This window comes from Acanthochromis polyacanthus, chromosome 4 (assembly GCF_021347895.1).
Source record: "Acanthochromis polyacanthus isolate Apoly-LR-REF ecotype Palm Island chromosome 4, KAUST_Apoly_ChrSc, whole genome shotgun sequence".
Taxonomy (NCBI): Eukaryota; Metazoa; Chordata; class Actinopteri; family Pomacentridae; genus Acanthochromis; species Acanthochromis polyacanthus.
This window is the reverse complement of record NC_067116.1, coordinates 44,533,137-44,552,889: the sequence shown is the minus strand read 5'-3', so window position 1 is coordinate 44,552,889 and position 19,753 is coordinate 44,533,137. Positions and strand designations below refer to the sequence as shown.

The following is a 19,753-nucleotide window of genomic DNA, read 5'->3' as shown; positions in this document are numbered from 1 at the left end:
TTTTCTAAACTTCACAGTGTTTGTGTGGGTGCGAGTGGCCACCTCTGTCTCGGTAATGAGCTGTGTGATCTTCTTGCAGGTGTAGAAAGGCGCCACCTCCACGTGAGCCACCCTCCAGTCGGCACCGCGAGAAGTATCCAGGATCTTATCATGTTTCTTCAGGATCTTACGGAAACCCGTGAAGTTCAGGTTCTGTGGAGGACAACAAAGTTCAGACAGCATCTTTATATCTGACAGACAGACCTTCATTTCCTCTGAAGAACTTTCATCAATGTTGCATGCAGGAGTGTTTGAGAATGACCTGGTAGTTCTGGAGCAGGATGAGGCTGAGGTAGAACTCGCTGAAGGCTAGCTTCAGGTCCTTGATGTTGTGGTGCTTGCAGCGCTCCTCCTGTGACAGGTGGAACATGGTCTTGCGTTTCCGCAGGCCGGGCGGAGCGTTGCTTTCCCGCTGAGCGTCCAGCGACGACTGCAGCTCGTTCTGCAGAGTCGCAAACCGCCGCTGGGCTTCGGCGAGCTTTTCTGCAGACGGAGAGATGAGGAGATAGATTAGAAAGGTTTTCATAAAGAAGTTCTTGAATGCTTTGTTGTTGAGGGAAGCATTTTATATCAAAACCCCTTTCATACGCACTCATTCTTCACATATTCACGTTTGGGAACTGCACATTGTTTACATTGCTGTTGATAAGTCATATATCATGTGGTACACTTGAGTCCTTTTCTACTGCACATATTTTATGAATCACAATTACCCCGTCTCCCTTGTCATGGTTTCCAGATATAAGATCTCATTTCACAGCACATACATTACCAGAACCGTTATCTCTGCTTTAAAATTGATCAAAACAGCATGAGAAACAGCTCATTTCAAGCTAACATGAAGGATTTTCCACCATTTGTACAGATCCTGAGATGCTGGAAGTGCATGAAAACTTTTGTGTTCACTCTTGCGGCCAACAGCAGAACATTTGCTCCTTTACAGTTTGCATTTACGAACACCTCTGCTGCTCTCTGTCAACCTAAAAATTGCTTCCCAGATACAAGATCTCATTTCACAGGACACGCATTACCAGAACCGCTATCTTTGCTTCAAAACGGAACAAAATGATGGAAAAACAAGTATGGGAAACAGCTTAGGGGCGAATATCCGGATACCAACATTAATATCCGGATACCGCCGTAGTGAACGAATATTCGGGATATTCGGGTCCAGCACTAAAGCAGAGTAGATGCAGTTAAACAAATATTTCGACAGCACTGATGGAGGACAGGTTTCTGTAATGAGCTCCAGGAGTCCATACACCTCCTCTGCTCTGCTAAGTTCCAGGAAACATGGAGACTCTCGGGCTGAGCCGACATGTAAATGCTGCAGGAACCATTATGTGGGTCAGATGTAGGTTAATACATCCAGAGAGGCTGAACGAGGGAGGAGGGGATGTAGGGAGGCACACAGTGAATGGACAGTAACCTCTGCCTCATTAGCATCTGTCTGCTCCACCACTGAGATTAGCTCTATTCTTTAACAGTCTGAAGTCATCCCAGACTAACAATGAAGCACAGCGATTTTCTTGGCCCCGTTCTTTGTCTGAATCTTTTCAAATTCTGCTTAGAATGAAAGCACATAATGGTTGACAATTTTAGCTGCTGGGAAAGATGTTGAGTTACAGATATTCCAGTCAAACTTATGCTATAAGTCAATTTTTACTTCAGTATCTGCTGTGTAATGGATTGAAAACATGAGATAACATCAATAATGTAACTGTCACACGTGCATAACGGCAAGAATTTGCAAAACCAACAACAGAGCGGTTTAAACTCTGAGTCAGATGTGCTGCACATTATATATTCTAAATTCTAGCCTTTGCAATTTGTCAATCGCACGGTTTCAAATTGCGATTTTTTTTGTGAATTGTGAACAGAGAACTAGCCCTAAGCTGCTGATTTCCATTCTGTCCTTGCATTTATGAGCGAACTAGCTGGGTTTAACGTGTGTTCAAGCTGACCAGTGATTTATTCCCATCTTGGCTCATCATTTCCATCTCACTGTGGCTTCTAACTCATCAACAAAGCCATAATTTGTTTCTGCACACACGTTTTCAGGCTGTAATAACTCAGTCTAACTGTAGAAACTGACCCTGTGTCCATGACTTGCAGCTTTTTCTGGCAGCAGTAGAAAAAGTTTCCCAAATTAATAAGCATGAAATTTTGGTGAACGTGGCAGATTCTGGTTTTGTTGTTTTGCGTTCATCTTTATCATTTTTGTCCCTCTTCCTTCATTTTGCATCAGTTTTGTGTAACTCTGGGACAGTTTATTTCCTCTTTGTGGTCACTTGTTTATGGTTTTTGCCATTTATCGTCTCTCTTTTCCTGTTTCTTGCCTCCTTTTTCTCCTTTTTCTGGTTTTACGTCCAGTTTTTGGTGTTTCGAGTCTCATTTGTCTTGTTTTATGTCTCGTTTTTCTTTTTCAGTGTGACGTTTTGATTGTTTTGCATGTCTTTGGGACAGTTCTGTCTCTTTATGACAAGAAACTACGATCTATTCCATAATATTGATGCTCAAAGTTGGTTATAGAGAGAAATTAACAAAAAACACACTTTGTCTTTAGACTATGACACCTGGATTGAATGTAAAATTCATCTGGTTTCATTTTTTAAACAGGATTCAAATGTGTTTTCAGCTCTGTCTACATCCTGAAGTGATGAAGTTGAGAGACTCAGAAATGATGGAAAAAGCTTATTTTGACCCATGACTGTACTTCAGCTGCCTGTTATGAACAAACTAGCTGGGTTTAATGTGTGTTCAAGCTGAGCAGCGATTTATTTCCATCTTCGCTCGTCATTTCCATCCCACTGTGGCTTCTAACTCATCAACAAAGCCATAATTTGTTTCTGCACACATGTTTTCAGGCTGTAATAACTCAGTCTAACTGTAGAAACTGACCCTGCATCCATGACTTGCAGGTTTTTCTGGCAGCAGCAGAAACCACCAAACACTCTGACTGATGCTTCCTCACACTGGCAGCAGCCTGATAACAAACTCAATTATATTTGGTTTGAAACCTTCTGCCGGCCTGACAGTTGGGGCTCCGCTTGTCCTTAAAGTGACGGAAGCAGCACTTGTTCTCACCGGTGACTTTCACGCTTTGTTGCTCGAACACACTCCCACACACACATTGTCCAGATGTCACACTACCTGCCACAGCGCCTCCTTGACGTCTACATTCACAGTAATCCTTCTACTGGACCTCTGTCATAACAACGCTCCGCTGAACACACGACAACAGCAGGAGGCGTGAGAAAGTCACGACCCCTATGGTCTGCTAAAGGAGTTTCAGGTTAGATCTGAGGTCTGCAGCGGAGGACAGCGCTGGAACAGTTCATCTGTGTGGAGCTAATGAACCTGAAACAGACAGGTGTTGGTGGGTTACATTTCCACTGGAATAGTCCATAAAAAAAAATCAACTAGGGTTTCCTACTTGATCAACTCGGAATCAGTTAAAATGTTATGTACAATAATTTGTTTAATGTTCAAACTAAATATGGGCCATTCCATATCATTTCAACCAGTGGTCCTCAGATTTTGCTACGTTTTTACATACATTTAACATTAAACATAGATGGTTTATAGAAGCAAGTTGTGCTTGGTGTCAAAATTTAGGGAAATTCCTGTAATTTCACATGATGTCTTTTATTGTTTGATACCACCTATCCCACATACTGATATTGACCTTTGAATCCGAAGGTGGGACAGATATTTTTGATTTTTAGCTGTTCATATTTCATGCATTACATACCATAGCACTTTCATTTTATACAGATCCAATCCTTAGATAGCCAAATTATACCACATAAAATCTCTAATGGATATGATGATTAGTTTTTGTGTAATGGGTGGACAAATGTAGCAGTTTAGACGTTTGTGATGGATAAAATCGCAACTTTGTCATTCTCTGTAACATGCAGTTATAAATATAAAGTAAATATTTTAACATTTCTGAGGACTATAGGTCACTGTGAAATGATTCTGAAAATGTCAGATCTCTATCTTTTGTTGTTCAGAAGTTATAGAATTCTGAAAATGGTCGAAAATTTCAAGTCTTAATTTTGGCTGCAATAATAGGGTACCCCCTACCTACTTCAAATGACCATAACTTTGAAACTAATGACAACAAAGCATTCAAATTTGGGATTTTCCCATCATATATAATGTACTAAATGTATGTAAAAACTTAACAAAATCTGAGAGGGTCAGGTGGGGACCACTGGTTGAAATGATATGGAATGACCCAATACTGTTGAGCCTCATAACTTCATAAGTACAGGAGCTAGACACATGAAAACACATTGCTAAAATATGCCTAAAATGATTTGAACACAGAAGGAATTGTGTTTAGAAGATGATCCTGGTATGAAATGTCGGATAAAATGGGACCTTTCATATGTAGTCACAGTTTTTGACTGAGCTCAAATGTGTTTTTTCCGCATACTGGTTATTTCCTGTGTACTTAAAGGGTGTACAAGTCTAAAAATATTCATTGAATGAAGGTACAATTTTTCAGATGAGCCTGGTGTAAAAACTTAAAATAATTATTTCATTGTCAGTAACTTGTTCTGACCAACCATCTATCACACATGCTGATATGAGACTTTAAAGTTTACCCAGAATTAAAGTTTTCTCCAGCCTCATATCATCAAACTTCCACCTCTGTGCTTCACTGTCAGGACTATGCATTCACTGTGGAACTGCTGGTCAGAAAAGACACAAAACTACCATAAAAAGACTCAAAATGACCACAAAAAGACACACAATCGGTGTTAAAGTTTACCCAGAATGCATTTTTTAAAAAGTTTTCTCTGGTGAATGATCAGAAACAGAAACACATCCAGGGAACCGATGATTGTTTCTAGGACTCTATGTCATTAAACTGCTGCAGTTTTACTGTTAAAACTGTGATACATCCCATAATACTGATGCTCAAAGTTGGTTATAGAGAAAAACAAGATTCAGTCTTCAGATTGTGACACCTGGAGTGGATTTAAAACTGATTCTGTCTCCTGCGCTTATGAAGTTTTGAGGCTCAAAAGTCCTGGAAAAAGATACTCAAACTAGTAAGCGTGAAAACCGTGAAATTTTGGTGAACATGGTAGATTCTGGTTTTGTTGTTCTGTGCTCATATTCATCACTTCTGTCATTTTTTATCACTTTTGGGACAGTTTTTTTTCTCTTTGTCATTTTGTTTGTTGTTTTTGTCATTTTGCATCTCTCTTTTCCTATTTCGTGCCTTGTTTTTCTTATTCAGTAACATTTTGTGTCTCCTTTTTCTGCTTTTGTGTCCGGTTTTTGGTGCTTTGTGTCTCATTTGTCTTGTTTTGTGTCTCATTTTTCCTGTTCAGCATGACGTTTTGATTGTTTTACGTCTCTTTGGGGCAGTTCTGTCTCTTTATGACAAGAAACAACAACTTTCAGGTATTTAATGAAGTCATGCAAAGTTCTTCTTTCATGTTATGGATATTTTTTGAGTTACGGGCCCCTGAAGTACATAGTCATGGCTGAAAATAAGCTTTTCCCACCATTTCTGAGTCTCAAAACTTCATCAGTACAGCAGATAGACACAATTCTCAGAGCTAAAAACACATTTGAATTCTGTTAAAAAAATGAAACCAGATGAATTTTACATTCAATCCAGGTGTCACAGTCTAAAGACCAAGTGTGTTTTTTGTTAATTTCTTTCTAAAGTCCACTTTGAGCATTAATATTATGGAATAGATTGCTGTATTTAACAAACAGCAGATTTTAAAGAGGTTTATTTGGGGGCTTTCTTCAGATTTGGTCGATTTTACACGGAATGACCTTTCAGTTCCTCCTCAGTCTCCAGATGAAGATACTGTGAAATGCTACAATCCAGCAGCATTCTGCAAACTTGGCAAGTACCTTCCGTTTCTTTCTGGTGTGTATTTAACCTGCGGGGATGAAAGTGTCGTCCAACAGGCTGGATTTTAGCGCAATGCAGCAGAACGGCTCTGAAAGGTCAAGGACCCCTTTCAGAGGCGGAAAGAGCTCTGTGGAGGCAAGAGTCTTATGTAAAGTCAGCGCACGATTTATCTCCATCGCCGGCTTTTTTAAACCTCCACCACGGACATCAGATAAAGCTGCCTGTCGGACTCGTTCTCTTGCTTGTGCCTGCTGTGTGTGGAGGATAAACAAGACGCCTGAGAGCAGGACGGAGATGTTTTCATACGAAACGTTTAACCTCACAGCTGAGAGGCTGAAACACTGATGTGATGTGACTCTGCTGCTGTCAACAGACCGACACAAGTGACAGGAAGCACTGAGGTGATTGGAAATGACTGTTTAGTTCCATTCTGCTCTATTCTTCTGCTTCTAATAACTAACAACACCTTCAGCTGTAAAAGGATGAGCGAATTTATCAAAGTTGTAGGTTGTTGGTTAATTCTAATTTCGCTTGAAGTTGTCATCTCATGATTGGAAACGTCACTTAAATGACTGTTTAGTTCCATTCTGCTCTATTCTTTCGCTAATCAGTTATATAGTCATGGATAGACAATAGAATATACAGGTTTGTGTTGCAAAAAAGTGCAATTATCTCCAAATATCAAGGTCTAACGAACTTCATCCCTTTACCTTTCCCACACCCCTGACCAGTGTTCTTGTCCTTGTTGCTGAAAAATATCTTCACAGGATGATGCCGCCACCACCGTGCTTGACTGTTATCATGATATTAGACAAGTAATGAGTGATACCACTTGATATATTAAGAAATAGAGCCAAATAGTTAAATTTTGGTTTCACTGAACCGGAGATTCTTGTTTCTCACAGTTTGAAATTTTAAGTGGAACAATTTAATTTTTATGATAATTTCTACTTATGCTACTAATAACTAAACTGTAAAGGAATCAGCTAATTGATCAAAGTCAGTCTAGGTTTTTGCTTAATTATAATTTTTGCTTGATGTTGTCATCTCATGATTGGAAACGGCGCTTGAATGACTGTTTAGTTCCATTCTGCTCTATTCTTCTGCTTCTAATAAACAACACCGTCAGCTGTAAAAGGATGAGCTAATTTATCAAAGTTGTAGGTTGTTGGTAAATTCTAATTTTGCTTGAAGTTGTCATCTCACGATTGGAAATGTCGCTTAAATGACTGTTTAGTTCCATTCTACTCTATTCTTTTGCTAATCGCTTATATAATTATGGATAGACAATAGAATATACAGGTTTGGGTTTTGCAAAAAAGTGCAATTATTTCCAAATATCAAGGTTTAACGTGCACGTACAAAATAAAACAACTCTGCATGTTGTCATTATCCGCAGTGGATAATGGATCGAGATAGTAAAAGGCTACCTAACAAGGCCTGTCCTCTCTCCTGGCTTCGAGATACTGTTCAAGGAAAGAAAATTCAAGAGATTCAAAGTTGCTCCAGCGCTGCAGTAAATCAACCTCCTGCTAACAAGGTCCAGGATGATTTATGCCCAGTTTGTGTGCCGTCGCTGCCATAAATCCGCCAGTAATATCCCATCATTACGAGCTGGAACAGTCTTGCCAGTCAACCTTGGCCCTCTGCTGACCCGCCGAGGCTGCAGTTCCACAGACGGCCTGCAGAGGAAGCACCGCCTGGCTTTCCAAAATACATCACGGCTTCTGTCTCATGTTACAGCGAACACACATTCTCCTTCACTCCCTGAAACGCTCTCAGCCCGGCTCCTGAACACAAACACCACTTCAGTCAAACACATTAGAGCCAACGGCATTTAGCGCTGAAGTAGTCTTTAGTAAATAAACTGCACACAAAGCACAGAGCAACAACAGCTTACAAAATATTATTACACACCGCATGTAATCTAGTTAAAGCAGCAGTAAGTCAATTCATGATGAAGTCCAGAGTTCATTTATAGATGAAGGAAGCATTTTTTAAAATCAAATTATGGAGATATTGCTTAATATTGGTCAATGCAGCGTTCTCAGCAGTCACTAAAGCTGTGTCAGGCATTCGATCTGAAACCACCGCTCTGATTGAGTTTGCTTTGTTATCTTCTCCATCAATTACTAGCTCAAGTGTAAATAAATACCTGAATAGAATGTGTTGATTTTCAGAAGCTCCTTCTCGCAGGTCTGGAAAAACCTCTCCTCAAACTTGGCGTAGTATCTCTTCACCGTGTCTTCATCTGTGACTGAAGAAAGAAGAAACAAAAACACGGTGGTTAGTTCTATTAGAGGCGGCAAAGCTCGATTGTAAGGTTGGTTTATGCTGTGAGAGGCGCTGAATTATGAAGCTTTACATAAAGAATCAGAGAAAGTCAGAACATCAGGAGATTACAGACACCAGAACCATGTTTCTCCATGTTAACGCATCATCAAACACTCTACAAATACCATTCCCACCATGGTTCCAAAGTTAGAATTTGATTTTAATGAGTTAGACAAACCTTTTAAGTTGCGAAGATTGTTTTCTTGTGTTGCGTTGGTATGTTAGTGTTGCCTCAGCTTTATACTATGTGTAATTAAAACTAAAATTTCTGCAGGAGTTGATTTAAAACCAAATTCAAGTTGAGGTAACTTAATGAAATTGGCATGAAAACGATATTTTTCTTTACCTTGAAGTCCAAATTTCAACTCCTCTCCACTTCCTACTTAACTTCAAACCAACTTTTTACAATAAAAAATGCCAACTTAAAAAAATGTCTTCATAGAAATGGTAAATAATGCCACAACACTCAAAAATCTCCATAAATATTATTGAAATGCTAAATGTAGAGCTCTGGGGTAGGATAACTTGACCCCTTTAGCTTTCCGTCAAACCAGTCCTCTTGTTCCTATTGCTGAAAACTGCATCCACAGCATGATGATGCCACCACCATGCTTGGCTGTTAGCATGGTATTAGACAAGTAAAAAGTGATTTTTGCTTAATTAGACCACAGATTCTTAGTTTTCAAAGTCTGAAAAACTAAGAGGAGCAAGTTATTTTTCATGAAAAGTTGTGTTTATGTTTCTAATAGTTAATGTCTTCAATTTTGGAGGAAAAGTTAATTTCTCTGAGTGAGTGTAGTTTGTTGGTTGAACATCATTGGATTATTAACTGTCTTAACTCAAAAAGACAGATATAAACAATTTTCTTCTTGAGCCAAAACTTTACTTTTTTAGAGTGTAGTGTTATGCAAAGTAATCATTTGTAGAAACCAACTAACATTTTTCTACATTTTTTAATTGACAAGCTCTACTGATGATTTGATTTTAGCTTAGATGGTAAATCTTCTCTAAGTTTAGCGTACATGTGCATTCAAGTACATTTATTCCAGCTTATATAACTACCATGACAGCCAAATTGAAAAAAATCCACAATTATGGAATAAATAATAAGATACTGGAGCAAGAACCCCATAATTTCCGATGTTTGCTTTCAGTCTTAAGCTTGTTTTGGTCTGTCCATTCATGAATTAACCGACCGGCCGATTTTCCAAAACCTCAGAATATTCCTTTCAGGCTCATCAGCACCGAGCCAAACAGACATCCATTCAGAGTTACAATTAGATCAACAGCTTCCTCCTGTCTCTCGTCTGTCTGACTCAACCCTGCACGTCTTTTTCAGGACCAGTCAATCCAATCAGCATCGATGCTCCGTCTCAAATGATGCCCGGCCTCATTCACAGCAGGTTACCCAACACCTGACGGGGCAGAAAATTCAGCCGTTGAGCGGTTACTGTATAAACGCACAGACGCACAGCGAATCCTTATGAAGCCCACACATACAGTGCATTAGAAAGAGTTCACACCCCTTCACATTTTCACATTCTGTCACGTTGTAGCCTAATTGTTTAATCAGTTTACACGCAATATACCATACTGACAAAGCAGAAACACCATTTTAGAAGTTTTTGCCAATCTACTTACAAATGAATAACTGAAACATCACACTGATGTAGCTATTCAGAGCCTTTACTCGGCTCAAGCACCTTTGATAGCGATTACAGCTTTGAGACTTCTTGGATATGACCTGACAGGATTCGCAGTCCTGAATTTGGGGATTTTCTACCACTTTACTCTTCATATCGCATCAAGCTTCGTCAAGTTGGACGGCCATTTTCAAGTCTCTCCAGTGATGTTTAATTGGATTCTCGTAACGGTCTGCCTGCACCACTTGACCAAGCCCCTCCAGCGATGTGTTGGCCATGCATGTAGGGTCACCGTCATGCTGAAAGGTGAACCCTCAATCCAATCGAAGGTCCAGAGCTCCCTGGAGCAATATATATCTGTAATTTGCTCCTTTCCTTACTGCTTCCAGGTGAACCAATCAGAAAGAGCAGCTGTCTATAAGTCCATCAGGTTTGTTTACTTACAGCCTGGTTTTTGCTACAACTTTCACCGTCAGCTAAGATGTCTTGCATAGACATGTGTGCAGGTTTCCCAATCAGGTCCGATCAGTAGTATTTACCACAGCTGGACTCCAGCCAAGGTGTAGAAACATCTCAAAGATGTTGCAGACAAACGAGTCATACTGAAAGGTATGAATAATTTATGTAGATGCAAGGGGCCAAAATGGATTTCCTTCATAGAGTGAATCTAGATTTAGTCTTCGAGATAAAGGGAGGAACTTGGAATAAAGATGCTGCTTCTTTGCATCTTAAGGAACCAGCTGAGGTGGTTCAGGCGTCTGATTAGGATGTTATGTTTATGGGGACACTGGGAGGAGATCCTGAGGAGAACTTTCTTGAGGGTTACGTATCTCATCTGGCCTGGGAACACCATGGCAACACCGAGGAGGAACTGGAAAACTTAGCTGAAGATTGGGTTGTCTCAAATTACATGTTTAGTTTTCTGCCACAACGGCCCAACTGTGATAAAAATGGATACAGAGGTGGATGTTTTCACATTATGAGGTATTGATTGTAGACTGATGAGGGGAAAATGAATCCGAATGATTTTAGAATAATGCTGAATATAACAAAGTGTCGCAAAACATGAAAATGGGTCCGGATATTTTCTGAATGCACCATAAACTGCACAAACACTGCTGTAATCATACAATAACATATCTGAGTATGTACCATTCATATTTGTCTCAACTCCGTAAATGTCAGATGAAGAAGTTCATTCCAAGCAGACTAAATGTAGGTTTTGCTGGATTGTGGAGCTACAATATCACATCCAAAGGTGACACCGCTTTGTAAACATTAGCTATTATATAAAGTGAGCCTCGGCTGCTATATGGAGAGGCTTTCTACTCCACATAGTAATAAGAACGAGATGCCCCAGGCTGCAGTCTGTCAATATCACTGCTCTACCCACTGCAGCAGGAGTGGATGAGGCTGAGATGAAAAGGTGAAAAAATGTCCAACAGCAGCTTCGCCTCCAAACAGCTTTACAAGGAAAAGAAATGAAAAACTGTAAAGATAATCAATTATAAGTTAATTAAAGTGTGTCTGGTGTTTGCTCAGCCTAAAGTAAACTATAAAAGGACAAATCAATGTGAAGCAAAGGAAAAGAATGTTCCCTACAGCAAAAAGAAAGGCTGAAAAATACACTTCCCAATCATAGCAAACAGTTAACAGCTTCAGTAAAAAGCAACTGGACCTTTGTATGAAGAAGTAATACTCAATAAGTATACAAAACAAGACGATTGCAGTTATGACAATAGTTGAAAATGGGACCGCTGACTGTACGAAAGAATATGAGCTTAAATCTAATGTGGATGGATGGATGGATGGATGGATGGACGGACAGATGGATGGATGGATGGATGGACGGATGGACGGACAGATGGGTGGACGGACAGATGGATGGATGGACGGATGGATGGACGGACGGGAAGACGGATAGATGGATGGATGGACGTATGGATGGATGGATGGATGGATGTTCGAACAGCTGACTGATCGGCTGGCTAGCGTTAGCAGTTAGCTGAGTGACTGAGCACCTGGTCGGTCGGTGTTTCTCCTCGACACACTGACTAATGGTCCAACTCTCCTTCAGTCAGACCTCCAGGCCATCAGCAAACTGAGCAGCGAAGTGATTTAAAGTAAAAGGTCACGCTGCTAATGAACAGTTTGCATGAAGGCCACTAAAGGATGGAGACACAGAGGAAAGGACGAGGTGCACTGCATGAGCTGTGGAGTATTTAGCATACATACACCAAGAATTAGGTTTAAAACAAATCTGGAATGGCTATAAAACCATCATCAATTCGCGTACAAAATCATTTTGAAAGTTCCATAATGCAAACTATCTGTTTGTTTTTGGTCTTTTTTTTGGTTGTTATAAACTTGAAGGTGTGAAATTAAAGCTGCTAAGATATAAAGATGTGTGCTCCTGCCATTCCTCAACCCACCCCTTCACTAGACGGCCTCCCAGTTTTACAAGCCAGTAAGAATTTTACTAAACTCCCATGCATCAGCAAACTAATAGTCATCCATTATAGCTCCGCCCCCTCACTGCTTCCAGGTGAACCAATCAGAATGAGCAGCTGCCTCTCAGTTCACCAGGTTTGTTTAATTTCTACAGCTGGTTCTGCTCAACTCTTCTTCCTGAGAGTCTTCTTCCTGAAGGGGGCGGGGACAGCAATAGCTAAGCAGCATTTAAAGCTACAGACACAGAAACAGCTCAGTTAGCACAGAACTAAAACCAGATGTCATGATGAAATTAGTCATCTTTGTGGTATTCTACGCTGAAAAACTGAAAAAAAACTGCACATTGTGGGGACATGTGAGACTTTAATTAATTTTCTGAAAAATGTCAAAATTTGGGGCCTTCAATGAAAGAAACCTTCTCATAAAGCTTCTAATATAAACCGACTGTCTGCACTGGGAACTCTGGATGCGGTGTAATATTTTAAACTGCACGGAATCATCAAATTATCTCAGTTACCTGATGATCTTTCATCAGAGGCAGAATATTTTAACATATCCTTTTATAAATGTCAGGTGGTATTTACTCCCAGAGCTCCTCCGGCATTCATTAAAAAAACAGCAAATGTCAGGAGCACACCTGTAATTTCAATCATGTGTTGATAAAAAACGTATTTTGACAGACTACCAATGCTTATAGATATTATACACTGATGGAAACACATTCAGTCACCATTTTAGTTGAGAAAACATCTGTAATTATACAATAATAATAATAATAATAATAATCTTTATTTATATAGCACTTTTCATACAGCAGTTGTAGCACAAAGTGCTTTACAAACAGACAAATAATTAAAATCAGATGAAAGAAATTATGACCCAAATCTACCCCACTCAGCCCCGAACCCACCCACCCCGCAATCCAGACACTGTATTGTTAAAAAGCAACATAAATAAAAGACAATAATAAAAAACAGGGACATTGTTATACCCAGTACGTACTGAGGAAACGCCATCTTAAAGGTTTAAAATAGGTAAACACTGGAGGTTAGTTTAAAATGTAAAATAAATAAATAAAAATAAAGGAATAAAATAAAATAAATACATAAGTAGATCAGTAAAATAAATAAGTAAAGAAATTAAATTAAATATAACATAATAAAATAAAATAAAATAAACTGAAACAGAATAAAAGATAGATAAAATAAAATAAAATAAAATAATAATAAAGATAAGATATAACTTGTCTTATTTCATTTAAAAAAAGGGTAAAATTACAGAACCAATCATTTTTTCTGTACATTACATATTAATTGTATGTAATTTTTGAAATACACATTTTTAATATTATTTTAATATATTAATAATCTGCAATTACACCAGATGTCTTTTATACTATTTACTTCTCAAAAAAGTGTAAAGCTGCAGAAGCAAAACTTTTTTCTGTTGTCACTGTGTATAATTTCAGAAATATATATTTATAATATTTTATTCACCTGTTAGTTGTGAAAACATCTGTAATTATGCAAAATGTCTATTATTTTATTTATTTTTAAAAAGCGTAAATTTACAGAACCAATATTTGTTCTGTTGTCACAAACTGTATGTCATTTTAGAAATATATATTTTTACATTATTAAACAGATATGCATTAATTTAATCTAATATCTCTAAAATACTGTTTTGTAAAAGTACACTGAATTTGCAGAGGCATTTTAACAGCCAAAAAATGCCACATTTCTTTTAAAAATATTACATTTTGTGGTTATTGAGGGTAACAGGATTGCATATATATTTACAATAACCATGAAAATTCAGGATATTTTTTGTAATCAAGTTGGATTTTCATGTGTTTTTACAAATATAAACGCTTAGTAAAATTACAGCTTTTCTTCTTTTACAGTGCAGTTTTTTTTCTAAATATTTGTTCTTTTTATTCATTTTTACAGCGTCGGGCTCTGAATCACACGTCCACAGATGTTTCGGAACATTTTGTGAAATTTTCTCCCACCTGTACATCAGCTGACTGAGCGTGTCGGTGGAGCAGCTTTAAATCAAAGCGTGGATGGTTTTCAGGTAGGAGGTCATGAAACGAAGCTGCACTTGTGTCGCTTTGTTTCCTGCTGACCTGCTACATGCAGAAACACATCAGTGTAGGAGTGTATCTGCACACAACGTGCACACGTCTCTTTATGCTCGTATATCGATGCCGTGTGGAAGAACAAAGGCATGAGCTCTAGTCAGAGTTCGTCTTTGAATTCAGGCTCACAGCTGCTGAGGTTTTACTAGCAGACTCAACAGCTCCATCCTCCTACATCCCCACGCTTCACCTTCAACACCTCACAGCTCCACTGTTCATCCGCCTCTAAAAATTAACTGTATTACAGAGGAAAAGCAATAAAACCTAATTACAGGAGCATCCTAAATTCACAGAACGACTGCGGCGCGTCACATATCTCTGATTTAATCAGCAGCATCAGTTCCATGCTAATCTGACGGCGTCTCCGTCGTCTGCACAGTGGGACTTCTCATTATTTCTCATCCGGGTGGTTTATAATTGAGGTGGCTTTCTGGAGGTCGACAGCTTTCACCAAATGGGTCTGAAGGTAGATAAAAGTTTGGGAAATGAATGTTTAAACACACTGACAGGACGGGGAATGTATGCAGAACGTTCACATTAAACCTACGCTGTCGTCAATGAAACTGGCTGCAAAAGGCATCAGAGTTCAGTTTTACCCCAAGAAGATCCATTCAAATGCACTTAATGTTAAATACCCACATACTCAGGAAAGTAAAGGCGCTGACTGGAAATAGAAATGCTTCTTTGCAGTGATGCCAAAAAACAACCTTTTTTAATTTCTGCAAACGTCTCTTTAGAGAAACACCAAATGTGTGTCCGAAACCATCAAAAATGATTCCTTCAGGAAAAATAGCTTCTTTTATTTTCAAGATAATTCCTTGTGGCCTCACCTGGTTCAGTAAAGAACTTATTTCTGGTGGTTCTTTGAGCACTTTTACTCAAACTGTTGTGCAGGTTGAAAAAAAGCACAGAGTTCTTGTCAGCCTCCTCTCCCGAATGTGGGATTGTAGATCCTCCAGCCGGTCTTTAAAGGTTCCCTGCAGGTCTGAATGTGCTGACGTTTGTTTCATGCACTGCAGTGGAGAATAAAGGACCTGCAGGGCAGTGTGGGGATAGACTCTGCTACTGCGAGTGTTTGTGTGTTTAAACTGTGTGGTTTGGACTTCAGTTTGCCTCAAATGTCCAAAAAACTGTCATGTTCCTTCAGAGATCTAAACAGTCCTGAGTTCAGAGCATCTGTGAGGACATGTAGTCAGTAATTAAGATGTTTTTACAGCAACCAGGACGGATGATTTACAGCAGCTGAGCCTCTCGTTTAGCTGCCGGCATCATAACCGTTTCTCCAGGATCTAATTCATTCAAAGCTACACAAAAATCAATATATGGTTTAATTAGGTTTAGGAACGTTTAACTGCTGAGAATTATAGCCCTGAACTGAGCAAATCTAAGCGATAAAAAGGCTCATGTTTTGTTTTCTCACCTCCAAATAAGTTCATGAATGAAGTACTGGATTGATACTTTAAACGCCCAGAACGGTAAAAGAAAATGGACGTGGGTCAGTCTGGGGAAATCAGACGTAATTCAGGAAGTATCAGGTGAAATTAGCCTCATGTGTTGTTCAATTTCAACTTGAAGAGAACAAAAAAGCAACTTTCTGCATAGAATAACAACCTACATACCCCATAAACAACAGTTTTTGTCTCCTACTGATGAATCTGCAACATCATTTTGTCAAAACTGCAAAAAAATTGAACTTTATCTTTCTATATTTGAAAAATATCAAAGTCTACCAAAGTTAGAGGCTGCAAAAGTTATAGAAATGTCAACGTCAAAGTCAGCATTTTTACCAAGAGATACGGATCCATCCATACATTTACACTCACAGGAAACATTCTGAAACCCCCAACACGGTCTCACGGGGATTCGTGAAACTGTCACGTCAGTTTTTGTTTCGGTTTCGTGCGCACCAACACGATGTCGTCATGTTTTTCGTGCCGCTCACCACGAGCGAAACCCGCTGTGGTAATCACATCTGAAAGTGGTTTATACCGGCGGATTCATGACGATTTAAGCTGTCCATCGGCGTTTGCGGCCGCAAACGCCGATGGACAGCTTAAATCGTCATGAATCCGCCGGTATAAACCACTTTCAGATGTGATCCGGCCGCTGTTGCGGCCGGATGTCCGGCGGCCGCAATGGCGGCCGCAAACGCCGATGGACAGCTTAGATCGTCATGAATCCGCCTAATTTACATAGGAATTTAAAGAATGTCCATCCGCCCAATTTGCATAGGAATTTAAAGAATGTCCGGTGGCCGCAGCGGCGGCAGCAAACGCCGATGGACAGCTTAGATCGTCATGAATCCGCTGGTATAAACCACTTTCAGATGTGATTACCACAGCGGGTTTCGCTCGTGGTGAGCGGCACGAAAAACATGACGACATCGTGTTGGTGCGCACGAAACCGAAACAAAAACTGACGTGACAGTTTCACGAATCCCTGTGAGACCGGGCTGAAACCCCAAAGCCACCTTAACTTGAACATTTTGCTCTTTTTTCCATTTTCAAGGGCCAATAATTTAAAAAAAATCTGCCTCTAATTGAGACATTCAATCATTTAGATCAGCTAGAAAAGATTCTGTCTGTGTTCTCACCCAATTTCATGTCTGTGGGAGTTTAATTTCTGGAGATATTGAATCTTTAAAATGGGATTTTATTTAAAAGTTTTATTTGTCAGGGTGAAAATATATAAATTTCAAAATTTCAAAATAGATGAAATTCTCAAAATTCAGCCCAAATATGTGACAAAATTTAGTTCTCAGAGACAATAAACAAATAAATATCTAAATTGACATGAACTGACCCTAGAGGAAAACATCAGTGTTGAAGGCTTTTGTTGTTGTTAAACCTGTACTTTGGATCTGAACATGTTTATGCATCATTTCCATACGTGAATGCAGGATATTCTGATATTGGTGCACATATTTATTAAAATTATAAGCTTATTGGATGGTTGGTCACAAAAAGATGATGGAATTTTGACAATTTCAAATGCATTTTGTTTAAAAAAAAGAATAATTAGACCAACTTCTGAGACAGTTAATAAAGAAATAATCCAAATTCATCCTTTAAACACATCTATTGTGTCTCAGCTTTCACAGCTCAAAGTAATGCTTGACTTTTGTCTGAAAAACGCATATTTACTTAATTCCAAGAGCTATAAAATGAAGCAAAGGAAGCACATCTGTGTCCTTTAAGGTGGTAGTCTATCTATACCTAAGAGTTAAAACTTGAAATTTTTTCCTATTTTTAACTTTACTACATTATTGTACTTTTACTATTGCTTATATTTTTGACAGCATATAAAGGAATATCTTCAAAAAACAAGTTTTTGTCGGAGTATGCCATTTAATTTGGCATAGCAACCACCATAGCAACCAAAATGAACAGCAATGACCAGTCTTCCTACCCTCAAATTGCATGTATTTTTTCATAACCCCTTTGATAAACTAAAAGAAACCTCCCCCTAACTATATCAGCCTTATCGTATAACCTGAAAACTTTGCGTGGATTTGCCATCTCGTTGCAAGCGTACCTAACGATCGACATCTGCAAACCAAATTTTATTTGCGATAATCTCTTTGAATCTTGTTATTTTGGCTTTTTTTTAAAACAATTTTTTATTATAAAATGGTGACAGAAGACAGAAGAAAGAGTAGATCGATTAAGAATTTTTCAAAGTGCGAGATTATGGAAAGCCAAAAGAGAATTTGATGCATTGCCTTCATTTTTGGACTGCTTATATGTTACATAGTGCTTTATGTTTTAAGGAGACAATTTTTCCTATTTTTGTTTACTTGAATGATAACCATGAAAAGAGTCCTTTTTTCTATTTGAGCAGAAATATTAGATGAAGTAGAAATCTGTCTACTTAAAACATACATAGTAACATAAGGAGTCAGCACCACATTTGGTGTTTATAACTATTTTCCTTCTGAAGATTTTTGTTCCACAAGATTTTTTGTATCTCGCCAAATCTGTTGCTACCATGGAAACTATAAAATGTGGCAGACTTTAGCTAAATGTAAAATGCTTCTACTAAATCTATCTTTCTTTGTGCCAAGTTTTGTGTTGATTGGTTGCATTGTTTAGAAATTATAACAAAATAAGTTGTTTAATAAATTAGGGTCGACTACCACCTTAAGTGTCTCGACCAGCAAGCTCAGCGTCAGCACCGACAGCCGGAGGTGAGTGAACCACATCAGGTGGTTTTATGTCCAAAATAATGAGATGGATTCGGGTGCAGTATGCTACGAATACATCAGATCCAGTCCATTTCATTGTGTTCATTCACCGGCTTCACTTTTTCTCAGACAAAGAATTGTGCTGGTAGCAAGAAAAACAACTCTTGACCTACAGTATTCCCCGGGCGGCTCGCAGCAGGCAGCCCCCTCCCGCCGCTAACCCCTTCTTCTGTAGATTGTATAAATAAATGATGAGACAGCTTCCCCAGAACCCCCCAAACACACACACTCCCCACCCCCAGCTTCTTATATTCCCATGCCAGCATCCTGTGACGCGACCCCATGAAACCAGCGTGTAAATCCTACATGGAGACCCTGCAGGAGACGGATTTATAGACACAAACATGCATGTCGCTCCGTCGCAGCAAACTGACTCTGCTTTCTTTAAGTTTCACATTTTTCAAGCTCAGGCGAGACAACCGAGATAAAGATCAGCCTGAGGAGAAAGAACAGAAGCATCAATTTCTTCTTAAAAGAAACCCCTTCACGAGTTGGATTTCCTGCTTTTTTTAAGCCCCATTTATCCCATTTAATGACACCTCCCTGCGCGATATCAGCTCTATTCTGATGGCATTGTCGTCCCGGGAGCCGAGGAGGCCATTACACGATGATTGTTGCTCCGTTTATCTCGTCCCTGCAAGCTCACAGGTGTAAAATCACAGCAGCTATAAAGGAGAATGGGATTGAATCAACTTTATTATTAATCTAGAGAGACAAAAAAACAGAATGAGTGCATGAAAAACACTTCCAGGCTTAAAGGAAGCAAACACAAACACTCAAACCAGCCAGACAACACCCCCCACCTCCATCCTTCACCCTCCTTTTTTTCTCACTTATTCCCATTCAGCCCTGCAGCCACAATTAATTCTACCAATCATGTCCCTCTCGGAGGCCGGGGAGCATTAAGAATGCACACTGACTGGGCGAGACTGTGATTCTGGAAGCACCGGAGGCAGCAGCAGGAACCATACCGGGGCTCCACGTCCATTGTTGTACTATTTATACTGGCA

General features: G+C 39.2%; 1 protein-coding gene across 1 annotated transcript in view; it reads right to left on the bottom strand.

Annotated features, from left to right (window-relative positions):
- The window catches only part of xpr1a (xenotropic and polytropic retrovirus receptor 1a), a 133,951-nt gene that overhangs the window by 30,562 nt on the left and 83,636 nt on the right, over positions 1-19,753 (bottom strand). Inside the window, exons 3-5 of the mRNA XM_051947732.1 lie at positions 8,088-8,189; positions 302-522; positions 43-192 (exon numbers count right to left, since the gene is read on the bottom strand). Coding sequence (XP_051803692.1) covers positions 43-192; positions 302-522; positions 8,088-8,189 — 473 coding nt within the window. The remainder of the gene's footprint in view (positions 1-42; positions 193-301; positions 523-8,087; positions 8,190-19,753) is intronic.